General features: G+C 38.6%; 1 protein-coding gene across 1 annotated transcript in view; it reads left to right on the forward strand.

The window, feature by feature from the left end:
- taldo1 (transaldolase 1) overlaps positions 1 to 16,844 on the forward strand; it is a 19,796-nt gene extending 2,952 nt beyond the window's left edge. The window contains exons 2-8 of the mRNA XM_020526580.2: positions 2,735 to 2,858; positions 6,779 to 6,886; positions 8,135 to 8,266; positions 9,821 to 9,996; positions 12,980 to 13,177; positions 14,407 to 14,552; positions 16,621 to 16,844. Of these exons, the coding sequence (XP_020382169.1) occupies positions 2,735 to 2,858; positions 6,779 to 6,886; positions 8,135 to 8,266; positions 9,821 to 9,996; positions 12,980 to 13,177; positions 14,407 to 14,552; positions 16,621 to 16,653 (917 nt within the window). The 3' untranslated portion in view covers positions 16,654 to 16,844. The remainder of the gene's footprint in view (positions 1 to 2,734; positions 2,859 to 6,778; positions 6,887 to 8,134; positions 8,267 to 9,820; positions 9,997 to 12,979; positions 13,178 to 14,406; positions 14,553 to 16,620) is intronic.
- Positions 16,845 to 18,146: the final 1,302 nt, after the last annotated feature.

Consider the following 18,146-nt stretch of genomic DNA (forward strand, 5'->3'; position numbering starts at 1 on the left):
TCTGCTCCTATGATGCTGCTTGGCCTGCTGTGTTCATCCAGCCCTGCACCTTGTTGTCTCAGAATGGACCAGTGTGGGCCAAGGGGCCTGTTTCCATGCCATATTACACTGACTCTACTTCACTGTCTGTAAAATACTTTGAAGTATCTAGTATTCATGAAAATGCTGTACAATACCAGTGTTTTTTTAAACACTGGGAAGATGGAAGGCACTAAAACAACTTTCCTTCTTAGCCAGTCAGATGCCTGTCTGCAAGGCTCCCTGCTGTATTATTAAATAGGTGACAAATGTTAAAGATGCATAGAAGGATTCCATTTTCCTCATGTGGGATGGGAAGGGTGTGGCCTAATTTCTGATTATGGGTGTTGGTTTTATGGTAACTTTTTTTATTTCATCATGCAGACCAGATCTGTCTATATTGCAACATAGACAACTTTGTTTCCAGTTTATATTTTTTTAAAAAAAAGGCAAAGTAGCTGCAGTAAGTTATTGTCCTTTTTTCTGTACCTGAACCTAATGACCCACAAGAGCAGGCTTGGATAAGTGTTTTTTTTCTAATCAACCTCTTCAGAGATCTTGTTATACACCTTTGGAGCAGATGGGACTTGAACTGGGTCAGGTGTAGGGGTAATATAACTGCACCAAAAGGGACCTGCTTGGACATTATTTTTGTTCTAATCAACTTTGTTCAAAAATGTTATTACGCCTTCTGGAACAGGTAGGACTTGAATCTGTGCCTTGAGCTTTTTGGAAGTACTGTAATGCTCACCAAAGTCAAAGGAAAATTTGAATTTATATATAGCTTCCATATTTGACCTCCTAAAGTGGTGGCCAGAACATTGATTCATTCTTGTATCTAACTGTTTGAAATGGACATGCTGGGTTTTTTTTAATCTTGTCTTGAAGTTACAACCTTAGCTGCCTGAGAGATAAATGATAGCTAGGACACTTAGTCAACTAATGTTTCCTCTATTGCACCACAGTGTTTGAATTAATGCTGGGACAGTAATGGGAATTATTTGTGGCCAATATCTTACCTGAACAATTTAGATAAAGCATCAGAGTTGGGGGATGATTTGTTACAATATCACTTTTTTTCTGAACTGAGTAGGGTAACTTGTGTGTTTCCAGGATCAACTAAACCTATGTTGAAATTGACTGTCTATTTTGAATGAAGTTGCATGCCTTTTTGCTAATAAAATGTTTGCCTGTAAAAGGCTTTGCAATGCAGCACTATGTATTTTGCTTATGACATTGACCACTTACTTGTGGAGCATGACCTTTTGTTTTTTACAGATTCCCATTTTAAGTGTTTTTTGTTTTTACACAATACTTTCTGCACTTGTGAAACATCATTCTCATGACACGAATATTCTTACTACTTACATCCCCTACCAAAGTAAGCAGAATTAAATTAATCTTTTTACATTGCTCTTCTCCTAACACAAGAGGGCTGAAATCTCTCATTCTTCAGCATTTTTTGTTTTTTGTTTTTGCTGTTGAAATGCCTTTATAAATTACAGTTAAAACCAAATTGATAGTTAATGATCTGTAGCTAATTATGAAAAACGATGCCTTGTCCATCAGGCATCTTTAATTGTAACTCCATCTTTAAAGATGACCATCTTGCCTCCTTTGTGTTATTTTTCTGAATTTAAGATCCACAAAATGCAATTTCTTTGAACAATTTAAAAGTTAAATTTGTGCTGTATTTTCAAGCATGAATGCTAACTGTTAGGTAAATTTGTCTATGTTCAGTGCCCAACCAAGTCTCAATGACTAGTTTGTGTTCCATTTGATCCCTGTAAATCATTGCTTGATCCCTGTAAATCATTGGACACCCTGAAGAAACGTTCAGGTAATCAATGCTTTTTTTTTAAAAGTAAGGTTTATTGATGTATGCAGGAGAAGAGTGGCAATCTTCTAGGGAGCTGGCTGGGGAATGAAAAAACTAAGTAACTTTAACAAGCCCAGCTATTAAAGTAGTGCTGATGTATACTGAAGCACAGGAAAAGCTGCATAGCTTTAAAATGTTCATAGATTGCTGTAATTTGAGTCCCTTCTTCATTCCTTTGAGAAACTTGGCTACGCTTTGTTCAAAATGTGGGCAGGGCACAAATTGCTTAGTCACTTTGACTTTGCAGAAAACAATGATTGTATAGTTAACAATTTGTAAATTAGATTTTTCTTGTAGAATTATCAATGTATTTGTGTCCTCTAGAGATAACTAAAACAAGTTCATTATTTGTTGACAAAAGCATTTTAAGTCAAACCAGACAATCTACCATTGGGATTATCCTTCCAATAAGTGTTACCTGCACTGATTAGTTCTTGATTAGCTGACAAATTACTTGAGGTTTTTGTTTTAAAAAGAAACAAACTGCAGTTACAAGAGAAACAGAATTTTTAAAATGTGGCAGATGGAAGTGCAAATATTCATCCTCATTAAACAAAGGGGTGGCACAGTGGTTAGCACTGCTGCCTCTCAGCGTCAGGCACCCAAGTTTGATTCTAGCCTTGGGTGACTGTTGGTTGAGCTGAATGACCTGCTTCCACACTGTGGGGATTACTGTAGAAATATGGGGTAATTACAGGCATCATTTGTTTTGTTTAAGTATCTTTTCTCCAGGTGGTTTTTTGATGTCAGTGTGTTTCTTTGTACTTTAAATTCTCTCTTCCTTTTTTACATTTGGTATAAATATCACTTAATTAAATGTTGCTTTTTCATGCACAGCCATTGATGCGTACAAGCCTCAGGATGCCACAACCAACCCCTCACTCATACTTGCTGCTGCTCAAATGCCAGCTTATGAAAAGCTACTTGATGATGCTATTGACTATGCGAAGAGTTGTGGCGGGTAAGACCACTTTTTTAACCTAAAGCCATAGGGATGAAATTTTTTTAAACATGAGTTGTGACCTAACACTGGGTTTTTTTTAAAAAAAAAATGGAACAGTAGGCACCCCTTGAATACAGTAAATAAAAGATTGAAACTGAAAGAACTGCAGATGCTGTAAATCGGGAACAAAAACAGAAGTTGCTGGAAAAGCTCAGCAGGTCTGGTAGCATCTCAAGAAAAAAATCAGTCAACATTTTGGGTCTGGTGACCCTTCCTCAGGTGTCTATGTAATACAAGATTGATTTTGTTGGAAAACCTTTTTTTTCCTTCTGAAACCAAAAGACTGATTAGTGTGCTTGGTAGTTTTGATGCGAGTTATCTTTTCTCCATAGAATTGCTAACATTTCCAATTTGCTACCTTTTTGAAGCAAACTGATATTGTAGTGACAAATTTGTTTGGGTGTCAGTTTTGTTTAGTTCAAACTGTGCTATTCCTTCTTAAAACACATACACTTCTGGTACTACATGCATGTTAGATAAAGTAACTTTTCATGTTTTCATCCTGTGGTGTAGTTGACCACTGTCCTGCTCTAGTGACTGTCCTGTAGCTGGGAGGAGCTATAGTCAAGAAGTCACCTTCTTCTCTAGCCAGTTTATAGCCAGAGAATAACCTGCTGTGGCTTCCCACTTCACCCAAATGCTGTTCCTCGTGACATCCTCTGGAAACATATCAATTCCAGATATACATTAACAATCTGTGTAATACTGTACCATTTCTCTTCAGCCCTCCACTGTCTCTAAATTGTCTGACATACAATGCGAGAAGCTCTGCCAAATAAATAGTGGGAAGATCAGTGCAATTGTCATCAGCCTCCACCACAACCCTTGTTCAGAAGCTACTGGATTGAACTTGTCCTTTTCTAAGGCAGCAACTTGAGACTGAGCCAGACTGACCCATGATAAGCTGTAGACCAGTATCTATACCATCTTCAAGATATTGTATTTACTCACTGCCCATAAATGTGTAAAACTCTTAAAAGACTTTACACAATAGAATTTTCTGTGCCTAGGGAGTCTAAAATTTAGAGATGGGCTTACATAGTCTGAATAAGACACTGGTAGTTTTGAACTGGGAGAAACCTCTTTTTTTGTCAGAGGTTATGAACTTTTGTAATTCTCCACCCCATTAGGACTGGATGCTCAATTTGCTAGTGATTTACTTTCTAAACAGAAGGATTAGGGTATGTCATGAGAAAGTTGAAGCTGAGGTAGAAGATCAGCTAATTGGCAGGGCAGACCCTGAGCAGAATAGTGTACTTTGCTCCATTGGTTATTCTTTTTAGTTTTCTATAATAACATTAATTCTGCCTCCACTTACCTGCTGAAATACTCACTCCTGCCTTAGTCACCTCTAGACATGACAACTCTTCCAATGCTGTCTGACTGAGCCTTCCATCTTCCTCCCTGTATGACCTTGGGTTCGCTCCAAATTCAGCTCCCCACATTCTAACTTGAGCCAAGTTCCATTAATTCTCATTCTCGACATCAGTACTCACCTGACTTCCATTTGTTATTGGGTTACTCAATACCTAAGTAGAAATTTCCCTCCTTGTCTTCAAAACCACCACCATTCTCTTCCCTTTTTTCCCCCCCCTCATCCTTGTCCTCCCACCCCAGCCATTTTGTGATCAGTTATCCAGTGTGGTAACATGTTTGTGCTCTTAGGTTTTATGAACTATCGCTTTGAGCAGCCTTTCAGCTACCTGTACTATTAACTCCTTTTTTATATGGTTTGGTGTCCAGTTTCTTTTTGGTAATGTTGCCGCAAAGTGTGATGGGATCTTTTTAGTTGTATAACTTGCTGTATTCCTGTGGTATCTTTGAGGACCAGTGATCAGAATTATGGTGGTTTAACTGATCATCTTTCTACCTGACTAACTGTGTAGCAGTTACCTACAAGTAAAGTCCACCAGTGTCCTCATAGAAATAGAATATTCCATAATGATTCCCAAATCCTACAATCTTTTTCATTTTTCTCCTAACCTTCACCACCAGCCCCTGCCTGCCACCGCAGCTTCCCCCCACCCACAAACATTGTGACAGAGGCTCTGACCATTCTAGCTGCCAATGTATGAATATTCAGTTGCATCAGTTTATTATGTGATACCTGTTTTGGATTGAATGGTCTTGCTAGCTAGCCAAAGTCCTGATTTAAGGATACATCCAGTTACTCTTGTTGCTTTTCTTGACAAAGCCATCAGCATTTCTTGGCTGTTTTTTTAAATTAACATTTTGATTGAATTTGTAGTGGCTATGCTGGCTTTGTTCATTGTTCCTTTTGTAAAGTCACATGCCTATAATCATTCTCATTTCAGTAAAAGTTTTAATTGCAGTTCCATTTCTTTGCTTGCACTTTCTCAAAGAACATGCAAAATGAAGTAGGAGAATACAGTTCAATGTTTCAAACCTGCTCCACTCATTAATAATAAGAGTGAGGAGGTGGGGTGGTAGTGTAGTGGTGCTGTTACTGGGTGAGCAATCCTGAACTCCAAGCTGATATTCCAGGGGCATGGATTTGAATCCACCATGGCAGATGGCAAAATTTGAATTCATTAAGAAAATCCAGAATGGAAGAACAAATGCTATCCTAATGGCAACTATGTAACAACTGCTGATTGAACGAGGTGGATGTTTGTGACACTAGTGTCCTTTTTTAGGGAAGGTCTTCTGCTGTCCTTAGCGTGTCTGGCCTATGTGACTAGAGCTGTAGCAATATTGTTGACTATTAACTGGCATCTGGGGAATTGGGGATGGTCAATAAATGATGCCCCTATCCCATTATTGAATAAACAAACCTCCAGTACACTTAATTTAATACTCCTAAATCCACTGATTTCTGTCTTGAACATATGAATAAAATGAACCTTGACAACAGATAATCTAAAGATTCTCAACCTTTTGACTATAGGAGTTTCTACAGAAATAGAACACTCATCTGGATGAATGCAGATCTGACAATGCACATTAACTTTACGCTATCTAAAATAAATTAGCATGCTTGATTAGCATTGTATTCGCAATTGTTCATTCCCTGCACTGCTGCCACTGGGCAGTGAATTCCATCCACCAGATGGACTGCAACATCAAAGGTCCTTGGACAGCACCTTCTTAAATTTATCTCCTTCACCGAGAAGGACATGGGTGGTAAATGTATGGGAACACCGCCACATTCAAATTCACCTCTAAGCCACCCTGACTTAGAATAATGTTTGTTTTGCTATTTCAAAATCCTGAAACCCTCCCCATAACTGCACTTGGGTGTACAGAACTACATGGACTGCTCAACACCACTGTCATGAGCCAGATGATGAATGGCTATTAAATGTTGGCTTAGCCAACAGTATCCATCCACATCCGGTGAATGAGTTTTTTTTAAAAAAAAAAAAAAACTCATTCCTTTTTACTAAAGGTAGACATTCCATTAACTTAGCTAATTGCTTGTGATGCCTGCAGGCATGTTGGTGTTTTTGTTTTAGCCTCCCCAGATTGTTCCTAATACCAGCATCTTGCAGTCCCATTTTAAGATTCTGTTGTTCTGGCTTAACTTCCTTTAGGTTCACACTTCTCCACATGATACTATCTGACACATTATTGCCCACTCAATTAACTCATCCATATTGTTTTCCTATGTATTTGCTGCATCTTGGCAGCTTTTCTTGCCAAACCTGTATCCAAGACTATACCTTACACCATTACGTTGGTGACTTGAAACTGAAGTCCAAACATAAGTCTTTGCAGTACTTTGCCAGTTAATTGGCTTATTATTTTATGAGCAGTTCATGATCAATCTTGGATTGGCTAGGTATTGTATGCGCAATAAAACTCGATGCAGAGCCTAATTCTAATGTTACATTCTAATGTTTTTCTTTCGTTTTCAGATCAGAGGCTGATCAACTATCCAATGTCATTGATAAGCTGTTTGTCAATTTTGGTGTCGAAATTTTAAAGAAAATTCCAGGCAGAGTTTCTACTGAAGTTGATGCAAGGTACTATTTATACTTGAGGCTACTGTACCAGATATTTAAAGCTTATCTTCTCAAACAGAATGAATAGGTTGCCAAACATGCTTTAATACTGTCCATTCTGAGCATTTGTGCTGTGTATTAATATTTTATGTAGTATCATGAAATCTCTTGCTGACTTCTTTAGTTTAACAATACTTTTTTTGTCTTTTTTTTTAAATGTTATCTGAAAATTGATCTGTGACTCCTGTGCTAAGTCTAGATCATCATGTAGTAAAGAAATTACTTCTATGGCTGACACTTGCATCTCTAGCCTAAAATATTTTAGGCATGAAATCTAACCAAATAGATCGTGTTATGGTTTAACATAGTCTTTATTGGGAAATAAGCACACAAAGCTACAAAATATTTTATTAAACAAAAGAAATAAAAAGCTATCTAAATTCAACAGTTTGAAAGTCTTCAACCTATGGCAAAAACAATTCAATTCATGTTGTCTCAACTCCACCTCTTTCTAGGTATTTCAAAATCTAAGTTTGATGAAACTGCTTGTTCTAAGTTCTGTTCCGGTGAAGCCTCTTTCCCTGAAATAGTCACACAATTGAGACCTTGGCTTTTCATAGTCCCTCTTATCTGCAGCGTCTAATCAAACACTCCTGGTCTGGATTCTTCACATTATGTTCTTTCCCTTCTTTTTGTTTGAAGTACCATATTCCCTAACTCTTTTTTTCCTGAGACCATACTGGCATCTGACTGCAGTCACATGCCTTTGAACTGCCTGGAGTTTTTGAAGCTAGAATTATTCCTGATTATTTTAAATACAAGCAAGCTAGTGTCTATATTTCAGGAGGGTTTACAGTCATCTGCTTGCTTTCTGACAGTCACACTGATTTTTAATGTTATGGTTCCAGAAATACTGACCTAATAACTTTTTTTGTGAAGGGTTAAAAACTAAGCAATACCTATATGCCATACAGCCAAGCTCCCTTTTATTTAAAAAATACATTGACTGGGAATTAGACTCCCATTTGCCCTATTGCCACTAGGTCAAAAAATCAAATTACTTGCTAAAAGCACAGTACCTATGCTACATGGACTGCAGCAGTTCAAAAAGGCAGCTCCTTATCATCATCTCAGACAATTGTGTATGTGCAATATATGCTGGCCTTAACTGTGACACTCACCCCCCTATAGGATAAAAGAAATCTAACGTTTGTAGTTTATCAAGATCATCTGGAAGTGCCTACTTCTTTGGTTTTTTTTTAATACTAGGTTATCATTTGACAAAGATGCCATGATCCAAAAGGCCCAACGCCTAATTCAGATGTACAAGGATGCAGGAATTAACAAGGACCGTATTCTCATCAAACTAACGTCCACTTGGGAAGGTATCCAGGCTGGAAAGTAAGTTAATTTGCGGTTTTTTTTAAAAAAAAATTTTTGTATCTACATTAATGACTTTAAATGTCAAACCTAAATTTTGAATGGCCATAAATATTGCACATTTAATGTAACTTTTTGCAAGACCAACAAAATCTCTTAATAATGCCAATGTCTGTCCAAAACGTATTTGAGTACAGCTGATATAGTGGTATTATCACAAGTTGTTCTCCGTGCCACCAGATAATATACTGGGGACCTGGGTTCAGTGTGTGGCAGATAATGGAATTTTTTTCCCCACACCAATTCAACATGGTTCACTAATGTTTAGGGAAGGAAGACTGTCATCCTACCTAGTCTAGTTTGCATGTGATTCCAGAACCGTAGCAAGTGACTTTTTTTTTTTTGTATCAAGCTGTTTTTTAAAATTGTCTCCAAAGAATGAAACCTGACAGACTTGGCATCGCAAATTTCAACCCAAACCCAGCCCTGTTAATCCTTCAAATGCCCCCATTTGGGGGCATCTCAAATGCCGAAATTGGGAGAGCTGTCTCAGTTTTATAATTAAACAGCCTGGTATAGTTGAGTGCACAAAATCATACCTTGCAGGCAATGGCCCAGATATTCTGCTGACCAGACAGTCATTGCTAATGTAGATACAGGCTGCACATGGGGATCCTGTGGAATCCCCACAGTGGTACACTTCAAAGGAATTGTCCAAGAAATTAGGTTTCCTGCTGGGCAATTCCTCTGTTTCTGGAATTCTGTCTCCATTTTAAAATAGAGGGTTGCAATGAAATCAAAGTATTCTAGCAAAGACAAACTATTAAATAGCTAGTCTAACTCTTGAATCATCTGAACGCACTGGAAACTTTGGCTCTGGATCCCAACAGCATTAGTGATGGTACTGTACATATCTACTCCCGAACTTTCCATGCCTCTAGCCAAAGTGTCTCATAGCTACAATAGTGACACTGACACAATCAACATGGAAAATTGCCCTCTTGCCTTGTACATGAAAGAGAAGAAATCCAGTTCAGCTAATCACTGCCTCATCAGTAAAGTGATGGAAGGGGTCACTAATTTTGCTATTAAACAGCACTTGCTTAGCAATAACTTGCTCACTAGGGGTAATAGTTAGTATTTGGAGTTGCGCTTGGCTCCAGGACCTCACTGAAGGAATTTGTCGGGGTTGCATCCTAGGGCCAACCATCTTTTGCTTCACTGTTGAACTTATGGAGGGAAGGTCACTAATGTGATGTGCAGTCATTAGTGAATAATGCTCAACTCCATTCATGACTCCTGTTAGAAATTGGACAAAAAATGGCATATAAGGTGAGCCATTTATTTCTCCCCTAATGAGGGTAGAAGAAAACGTTGCTTGACATTGTGCTGGTGGCTTTTCATCTCTCAAAATCTGATATTGACTGAATCTTGGAATTGTGTTTTAAACTCAAACTAATAATAAAAATGTCTATTTTCTTCCCTCCTGATTTTGCTGTACTCTTCATTGTTGAGTCACTGACAAGTTTAGTGTTCCAAGTGGGGTATAGTTAAACCTGAGTACTTCTGTTCTAGGTTCCTTGAAGAACAGTGTGGAATCCACTGCAACATGACTCTGCTTTTTTCGTTTGCTCAGGCAGTTGCCTGTGCAGAGGCTGGGGCAACATTGATTTCTCCATTTGTGGGTCGCATTCTAGACTGGCATGTGGCCAACACAGATAAGAAAAGCTTTGAACCATTCGCAGACCCAGGTACATCTGTCTATCCATTGAATTCTGTAGCAAACATTAACTTATTGTTGCTACAAGTTTAACTGTGGCCTTCAGTTGACTAGACATTATTGATCACTTGGGCTCCTAATCTACTTAGGACTTTTGAGCTGACCTTAATGACTTTTGTAGCAAATGACTGCTGTAAAATTTAGAAGTAGTATCTCCTAGCACTGACTTTATCCCTCTTCCAGGTGACTGTCTGAGACTGAAGTAGGCTGTTGCACCCTTTGACTCTTCTGTGAACTTGTATCCATGCTGGCACTAAAACCAGCCTAATTCCACATCCTTAACGTGGCCTGACACCAATCTAGCTGAGCCCATTCACTGCTAAAACCTTCAATTTGACTATTTAGTGCACTTGTGTTGAACTTCCCATCTCAACCTTAACATATCCAAAGTCGTAACTTGTGTCCTATCTCCTCTGTGCTCTGACTTACTATTTTGGCTCACAGTTGAACAATGTCTCAACCTAAAATTCTCATTCTTGTTTTCCAATCCTTCAATGGTCTGGCTTTAGTCTGTCTGTAACTTCAGCCTCTGGCACCTGTGTTTCTCCTGATTCAGACTTTTTTTAATTTACTGTTGTTTCTTGGTGTTTTGGCTACCAAGATTCTGAACCCTGAAATTTCTCAACTTTTCTAGAACTCAATTTCTCATTCTTTAACGTGTTGCTAAAAAGCTACTTTCTCATTAAGGCTTCAGATCATTTGACTTGCTATCTCTTGTGTAATTTGGAGTTAACTTTTTCACAATGTTCATGCGAATTGCCTTTGAGTGGTGGTGTGGTTGTTTTTTTTTTTATTTTTTTGAAACAGTTGATATTTCAGTAACTTTAGCCCAAATACTCTCTCTGACTCAATTGTGCTGCAATATTCAGTTCTGTAGTATTGCACACTACATATCCTGTAAAATACTTTGCATAAGTTGTTCTCTGGCTCTGACCTTCTACACTGGTTCAGTGTGCAAAGTTGGGACTGAATTGAGTAGTGTTTATATGGGGCCCTTGCTATAAGCTTATTAGGAAGTGTGGTGATAAACTGCCAACTTGCAGTTTGCCTGAACTGAAATGCTCCAAACTACATGATGGGCAACTGAAACCTCATTAGTTTGGGAATCCGTTAAATAAATCCCTTAGTCTAACTTTTTAAAAACTTGCCAAACCTTTCGATCTTTTTTCTGTTTGGATTGCCTGTCTAAACATTAAGATGTTACTGTTCAGATGTTGTTTGAATTAGTGAATTAATGATAGCATTGGTTAATTTGATTTATTGTCACATGAACTGAGGTACAGTGAAAAGTATTGTTTTGTGCTAACAAGACAAATCATGCCTTTCCTAAATATAGCTACAGAGAAAGATCAACTTTGTTGAGGTTGGTTGGCTCGCCGAGCTGGTTTCTTGTTTCGCAGATGTTTCATTACCATGCTGGGTAACATCCTCAGTGCAGCCTCTGATGAAGCGTCAGTGGGTTCTCCCACCTGGTTTTAAACTCTGGGGTCCATTGAGATGGATTGCCTCACTTCCGGTTTTCCTTTGTAGTGGAATATATATGGGGGTCGAGTTCAATATGTTTATTAATAGCGTGTTTTGTGGAGTGCCAGGCTTCTAGGAATTCTCATGCCTGTCTCTGCCTAGCTTGTCCCAGTCGAAATGGTGGTTCTCCTTGTCCATGTGGATTGAGATGAGTGAGTACTGGTCGTGTCTTTTTGTAGCCAGTTGGTGTTCATGTACTCTTGTTCTTAGTTTCCTTCCTGTTTGACCAATACAGTGTTTCTCAGTCACTACAGGGGATCTTGTAGATGACATTGGTCCTGTCCATGGCGGGGAGTGGGTCTTTAGTTCGGGTGAGCAGTTGTCGTAAAGTTGATGTGGGCTTGTGTGCCACTCTGATGCCCAGTGGTCCTAAGCGTCTTGTGGTGAGTTCCGACGTGAGTCGGGGTGTGTAGTGTCTTTCTGATGTTGTTCGTGTAGGTATCTTCTGACCCAGTTTTTTTGGATATCCATTATCCTTAAACCTGGAAGAGGTTACTACGCCAAGAGGAAGAAGAATACCTCTTCCAGGTTTTCAAGGATAATGGGTATCCAAAGAACTGGGTCAGAAGATGCCTACACGAACAACATCAAGATAACACACACTCATCACACTACCCTTCATCAGGAACACGTCGGAAATCAAGACTCTTACGACTGCTGGGCACCAGAGCGGCGCACAAGCCCACGTCAACCCTATGACAACTGCTCACCTGAACTAAAGACCCACTCCCCGCCATGGACAGGACCAATGTCATCTCCAAGATCCCCTGTAGTGACTGAGAAACACTACATCAGACAAACAGGAAGGAAACTAAGAACAAGAGTACATGAACGCCAATTGTCTACAAAAAGACATGACCAGTACTCGCTCATCTCAATCCACATGGACAAGGAGAACCACCATTTTGACTGGGACAAGCTAGGCAGAGACAGGCATGAGAATTCCTAGAAGCCTGGCACTCCACGTAGCATGCTATTAATAAACATTGAACTCGACACCACCCCGCCCCCATATACGTTCCACTACAAAGGAAAACCGGAAGTAAGGCAATACATCTCAACGGACCCCCAGAGTTTTAAAAACTCTGGTGGGAGAACAGTGTCATCAGAGGCTGCACTGAGGATGTTACCCAGCACGGTTGCAAAACAAGAAGCCAACCAACCTCAACACCCACAACCCGAGCTCCAAATAATCTACTCCAAAACCTTTTTAAAGATCAACTTTCTTCAATGGGAACATTAGAATTTTGTTTTTAGAACACTGTTCTCGTGCTTGACCGTACTTTTTTAGGTACAACTTATTATACACGGATAACTCCTGTATGGGCTTTTTTTTAGTAAGTGAGTAATTTGGTCTCTTGTCACCTGATTTTATGATGATACTAATCATAATCCTTTTTATTTTTTGTTTTTTTTTTTTTTTGCTGTAGGTGTGCAGAGTGTAACAAAGATCTACAACTATTATAAGAAGTTTGGGTACAAGACTATTGTCATGGGAGCGTCTTTCCGTAATACTGGTGAAATCAAAGCATTGGCTGGCTGTGACTATCTCACAATATCTCCAAAATTGCTGGAAGAGCTTAGCCAAGACAGCGAAACACTAACGCCTGCTTTGAGTCTTAACAAAGGTAAGATGAAGGCAAAATACTGCAGATGCAAGAAATCAGAAACCAAGAATGCTCAGTGGTTCTGAATAAGACTCTCTTATTGGCCTTGAAATGTTTTAAGTTTTTCTCTCCGCAGATCCTGCTGAGTTTCCACAGCATTCTGTTTGCTACGAACAAGATGGTTTTTCAACTGAATTATCAAACCGGGCTGCCCTGCTGCTGTTTTCGTAGTGGCGATGCAAGTTTGATCAAGGTGTATGTTGGTCCCCAACAAGAATCTATTGTATTTACACCTGTAGGACTGGCTTAGTTTTGAAGGAAGATCCAGCTATAGTTGAATGGATTAAGTGGCAGACTACTTCCTTTAAAGAAAAGGATACGCTAAAACAGCAATGTAAAATGTTCCACTAAAACACTTCTCCAACAAAATTCAGCAAAAACTCCATCCATGGCTTTCTAGAGAAGTTGAAGATCGAACTGTTCTAAAGGACAAGATGTGTAATATGGCAAATAACAACTGGCCTAGAGATTTGGTTTTTTTTTAAGAAACCAGCAACAATGGGAAGAAATAATGTGATACTTGCATTCCAGCGCAACATTGAATTATAGAGAATCACCCTATAGAAATAATGGGGCTTATGGGAAGAGCAGGTTTAGGGGCAGACCACAAATTGCTTAAAATCACTCAATTCCTCCTCACCACTCAAGTATTTGTGCGTGCCTGTCACTTGTGTGAGCCTTGACACTTGTAATCAAAAAAAAAAATCTAATCACCTGCAGCACAGTTTAGTCCACTGCTGATCTGACCTGACGTTCCAGCAGCTTGGACTTCTGGATCGTGCTGTTGGTTGTGTGTTGCTTTTTTTTTTTTAAAGCAGTTTGGTTCCAATCAGTTTTTTTAGTTCTTGCATTCGAAATGATGGGGAAGGATCTCTTCAGAAAGAAAATAATCAACTAAAATCCTGGGAGGACAAAATTTCAGTATATGCAAGTGTACTTAACTATAAGCTACAGGCACTTAACTTTTATCTTAAGAGACTTATGGTTTAATGTGTTTTCTTTTAAATGCTCTAAGTTTGGTTCCTCTTGAGTTATGATCTTTCATTTTCTTTGCTCCAGGTGACTGTGTAATGATTTGAAATTTCTGTACACAAACTGTTCTTGTGTTTTAAGTTCAGGAATGACTTTTCATCTGTAGTTATATTAACAAAAAACCTAAATCCTAAAAGTTCTTATTTACTTGTGTGCAGCCCAAGCACTTGACCTACAGAAAATCGAAATGAATGAGCAGACCTTTCGGTGGCATCACAATGAGGACCAAATGGCTGTTGAAAAATTGTCTGATGGGATCCGCAAGTTTTCAGCTGATGCTGTTAAATTAGAAAACATGCTAAAGGTGTGTATGAAAATTGGCATAAAGGGTAGAGTGCTGAACTGGAATATCAACTAGGCAGAAAATTTTGGAGCTTAAATTTAACTACTCCTGATTTTTGGTTCCAAGATTAGTTTGATGTATTCCAGTCATCATATCCCTTTTTGAGGTGCAAATCTTGTGCTGCCTCATCACCTGAATGAAAGCACTGCTAACTGCCATTTAATGCCCAATGGACAATCCAGTAGTGTGTTCGGATAGCACACACTTCAGCTAACCTGCACTTCTTTACAAAGGTGGGAGGATATGTTCATAAACAGCTTCCAATTGTGCTGGAATTGATGCAAAGAGCAGCATACCAATTGGACCAGTGGTCAACTGAGACAGCTCCAGGTTTTCTAGAGGAGGTCAAGTGAGGAAAGCAGCATTGTTTCCAGAGGAGGTCCCTGCTGACAGCAACACTCCCCACTGCGCCACTCCTAAATTAGTCACTGCTGCCCCAAGCAAACAGAGGAATTGGCAGCAGGTGGCTAATGAAATCAATTTGAGTCCTGATATATGTCCAATCAACACTTTGATGAAACTCTTGCAGTACTTCACTGTATTGTTGCAGCACTCGTAACAAAAATCTAGCAATCTAGAATAACTTGGGAGGTTTATAAAATCATAAGGGGTGTCAATCGGTCGAATAGCCAAAGCCTTTTCCCCAGGGCAGGGGAGTCCAAAACATGAGGGCACAGGTTTAAGGTGAGAAAGGGGCCCAAGGGACAACTCTTTCATGCAGGGGGTGGTGTGTGTATAGAATGAGGAAGTGGTGGAGGCTGGTACAATTACAATTATTTAGAAGGCATCTCGCTGAGTACATGAATAGGAACGGTTAAGAGGGATTTGTGCCAAATGCTGGCAAATGGGATTAGATTAATTTAGGATATCTAGTTAGCATGGATGAGTCGGACCAAAGGGTCTGTTTCTGTGCTGTAAAACTGGCTATGACTCTAACACTGGCTCCTATTTTATAGGTTTCTGAGTAGTCCATTTAGCCCCTCAAACCTGCACTACTAATCAGTATGAGGGCTGAACATCCAAATTAGTACCCTGTTCCTGCTTTCACTCTCTTTTTTTTTTTTTTTTTTTTTTTTTTTTTTTTTTTAAATGTTGCAGGTAAAGGACTGCAGTTAAAGCTTCCATAACTCTAGCAAGCTTCCTGGTGGTGGTTTCCATACACGTCAGATTACACTCCCTTCAACATCACAATACTCGAACACTAAAACAAATTTGGCAAGTCAAAAGCACTTTATTGAATGGCTAGCCATTTAAATAAAGCATGTTAGCTGGGCAGTATTTAGGATGGGGCATTTACAGGGCTTGGATAGTACAAATTCAAGTAATGTGCATCAAATCTGTTTGAGGCAGTCTATCATTTGCCTTCAAATCGCAGTAGATATGCATGCTATGCCTACACTTAACACATACCAGCATGATACACTGCACAGGCTGCATTAGAAGTGTCTAAAAGCACTGTCCCTTAGCAGTGTTTTAGGTAAAAATGTGTCTTTTCATTCTTGCTAATGTGGATGTCTGCAACAAATAGATCAAGAGCACACTGGAGGAGAAAGGAAACTAGCAACAACACCTGTGGGAAATGTAATGTACTTTTAAACAAGCGCTTTTTTTTTTTTTTGTAACTGCATATCAGCTAGAAAAACCTAATAGCACTTAACTTTTCACCTGAAGTACTACTTGGTAACCAATCAAAGGCAGCATTGTTGGCATGTTTTTAATTCAGATGACTGCCTCACCATACAGTCACTTAACTAAGTTGCTACAAGTGAATTGTGTCTATATATAACAAATATAAACCTAAGAATAATGTGAATGAATGGTATACAGGATAAGCAGAGTGAAACTGGTAGAAATGGAGTGGTTGCTGCAGCTTGTACCCCACTAGATCTTAAATTCTGAAAGAATGGCATGAGTATCTGCTTTTGTATAAGGGTTGGCATGTACACTTGACTGAGTTTTATAATATGCATTGACAAAACAGACTCTTCTGTTTGTCTTGACAATTTGTTTGTTTTTTTTTCTTCTGCAGGAACGGCTTTTTGCGGCCAAGAATGGATGCTAGGCGTCTCTTTACTTACACACTTCCCTATTTTGAATCACGTGGTTTGATGGCTGAAAATTTTAACTTTCACTTTGACCAACCATGTAAAAACTACACCATAGGTTGTATCATTGGTGTACCCATTGTTGAGCAGTACTTAATGTTGGCTTGTGCAGTCTAGTGCAATTCTTTCTAATAAATGGATAAAACTACTAATGTGTTGGTTGCCTTTGCTGTGAAATTTTTATTCCTTAACCCATCAGTTCTTTTTGGTTTTTATTATACAGTAAGTATAGTCAGATCAAATTGTAGCATTGCAAGGGTGCAAGAAACTAAAGTATTTTTATATTAATGAGGTGGAAAGAGATTTGGGTAATTGCAGCGTTCTAAACGTTTAAGTTATTGGGTTGGGTAAATTGTAAGTTGAGTTATTCGTATACAAGACAGCAATCCGATTCTTCTTTGGAGATTCTGTATGGATCTGGTTACCTGTGCAATGATTGTAAAAACACTTGCTGTCCAAAGGATGATAACCAACATAGCTTGATGGAACAATAATTTTATGGCAGATTTAAGGAGGTTGATTCTGTAGGGGAAAATAAAAGACAGATAATCTAACATTATGAAAAGCCTAGTTGGATGGATGGACACTTTAAGCAGAATAATTCATGAATGTCTGGCAGCAACTTGTATTTTTTTTCCAACCTAGACCAAGTTATCAATTGAAGTACAATAGACTTGTGAAATCTTGCCTCCTTTTCTGGTAAGTGGACTGTGCAGTGCAAATTGTCATCATACAGTTTGATAGAAATGGTGAAGGATGATTGTTGAAATTCTTATCACATATGTTAGATACTGTAGCCTCTTTCCATTTTTTGGAAATTTCCACTTAAACTTAAGTTTGTTTTGAGTGAATTTTAAATCCATGACTGCAACAATTTTAACTGTCTTAAGAATATGGACTGTCCTTGGTTTTTTTACCACTGTGCCACATGGTGGAGACAATGACTATGCTGTTGCCGCTAACTTTTTTTCTTTGCAGCTTAATGTAAAATCTATTTAGATAGTTGTCTGTGTAAGACTTTCAAACTTTTTATCCTTTGGAAGAAATTGCTTGCATTTCTAATTCCATCAACAATAAAACCATTTGAATTATTTTAATATCTTTTTACCAAGTGTGGGTGCATTGAGATTCTTTAATACACTATATTTCTTAAGAGTTGCCCTGAGTCACAACCGTATCCTATTGCAATAAACTTCCATTCCATTATTCTGTTTTTTAATCAGTTATTTCTATACTGGTCTTGAGGTATGAAAAGAATGAGGAACTTGTCTCACTGGACAGGTGTGATGCAATAGAATGAAGTTAGCTGTCAAAATCTTTAGATTTATTTTATACACCATAGTTTAGGTTCCAGAGGAGCAGTGTAATAGCTAAAGGAATTAATGCCAATGTTGATTTTGTAAAGGGTCATCTGGCTAGAAGTTATCACTGTTCTGGTATTATTTTCTAG

The sequence above is a fragment of the Rhincodon typus genome, chromosome 17 (genome assembly GCF_021869965.1).
Source record: "Rhincodon typus isolate 14 chromosome 17, sRhiTyp1.1, whole genome shotgun sequence".
Taxonomy (NCBI): Eukaryota; Metazoa; Chordata; class Chondrichthyes; order Orectolobiformes; family Rhincodontidae; genus Rhincodon; species Rhincodon typus.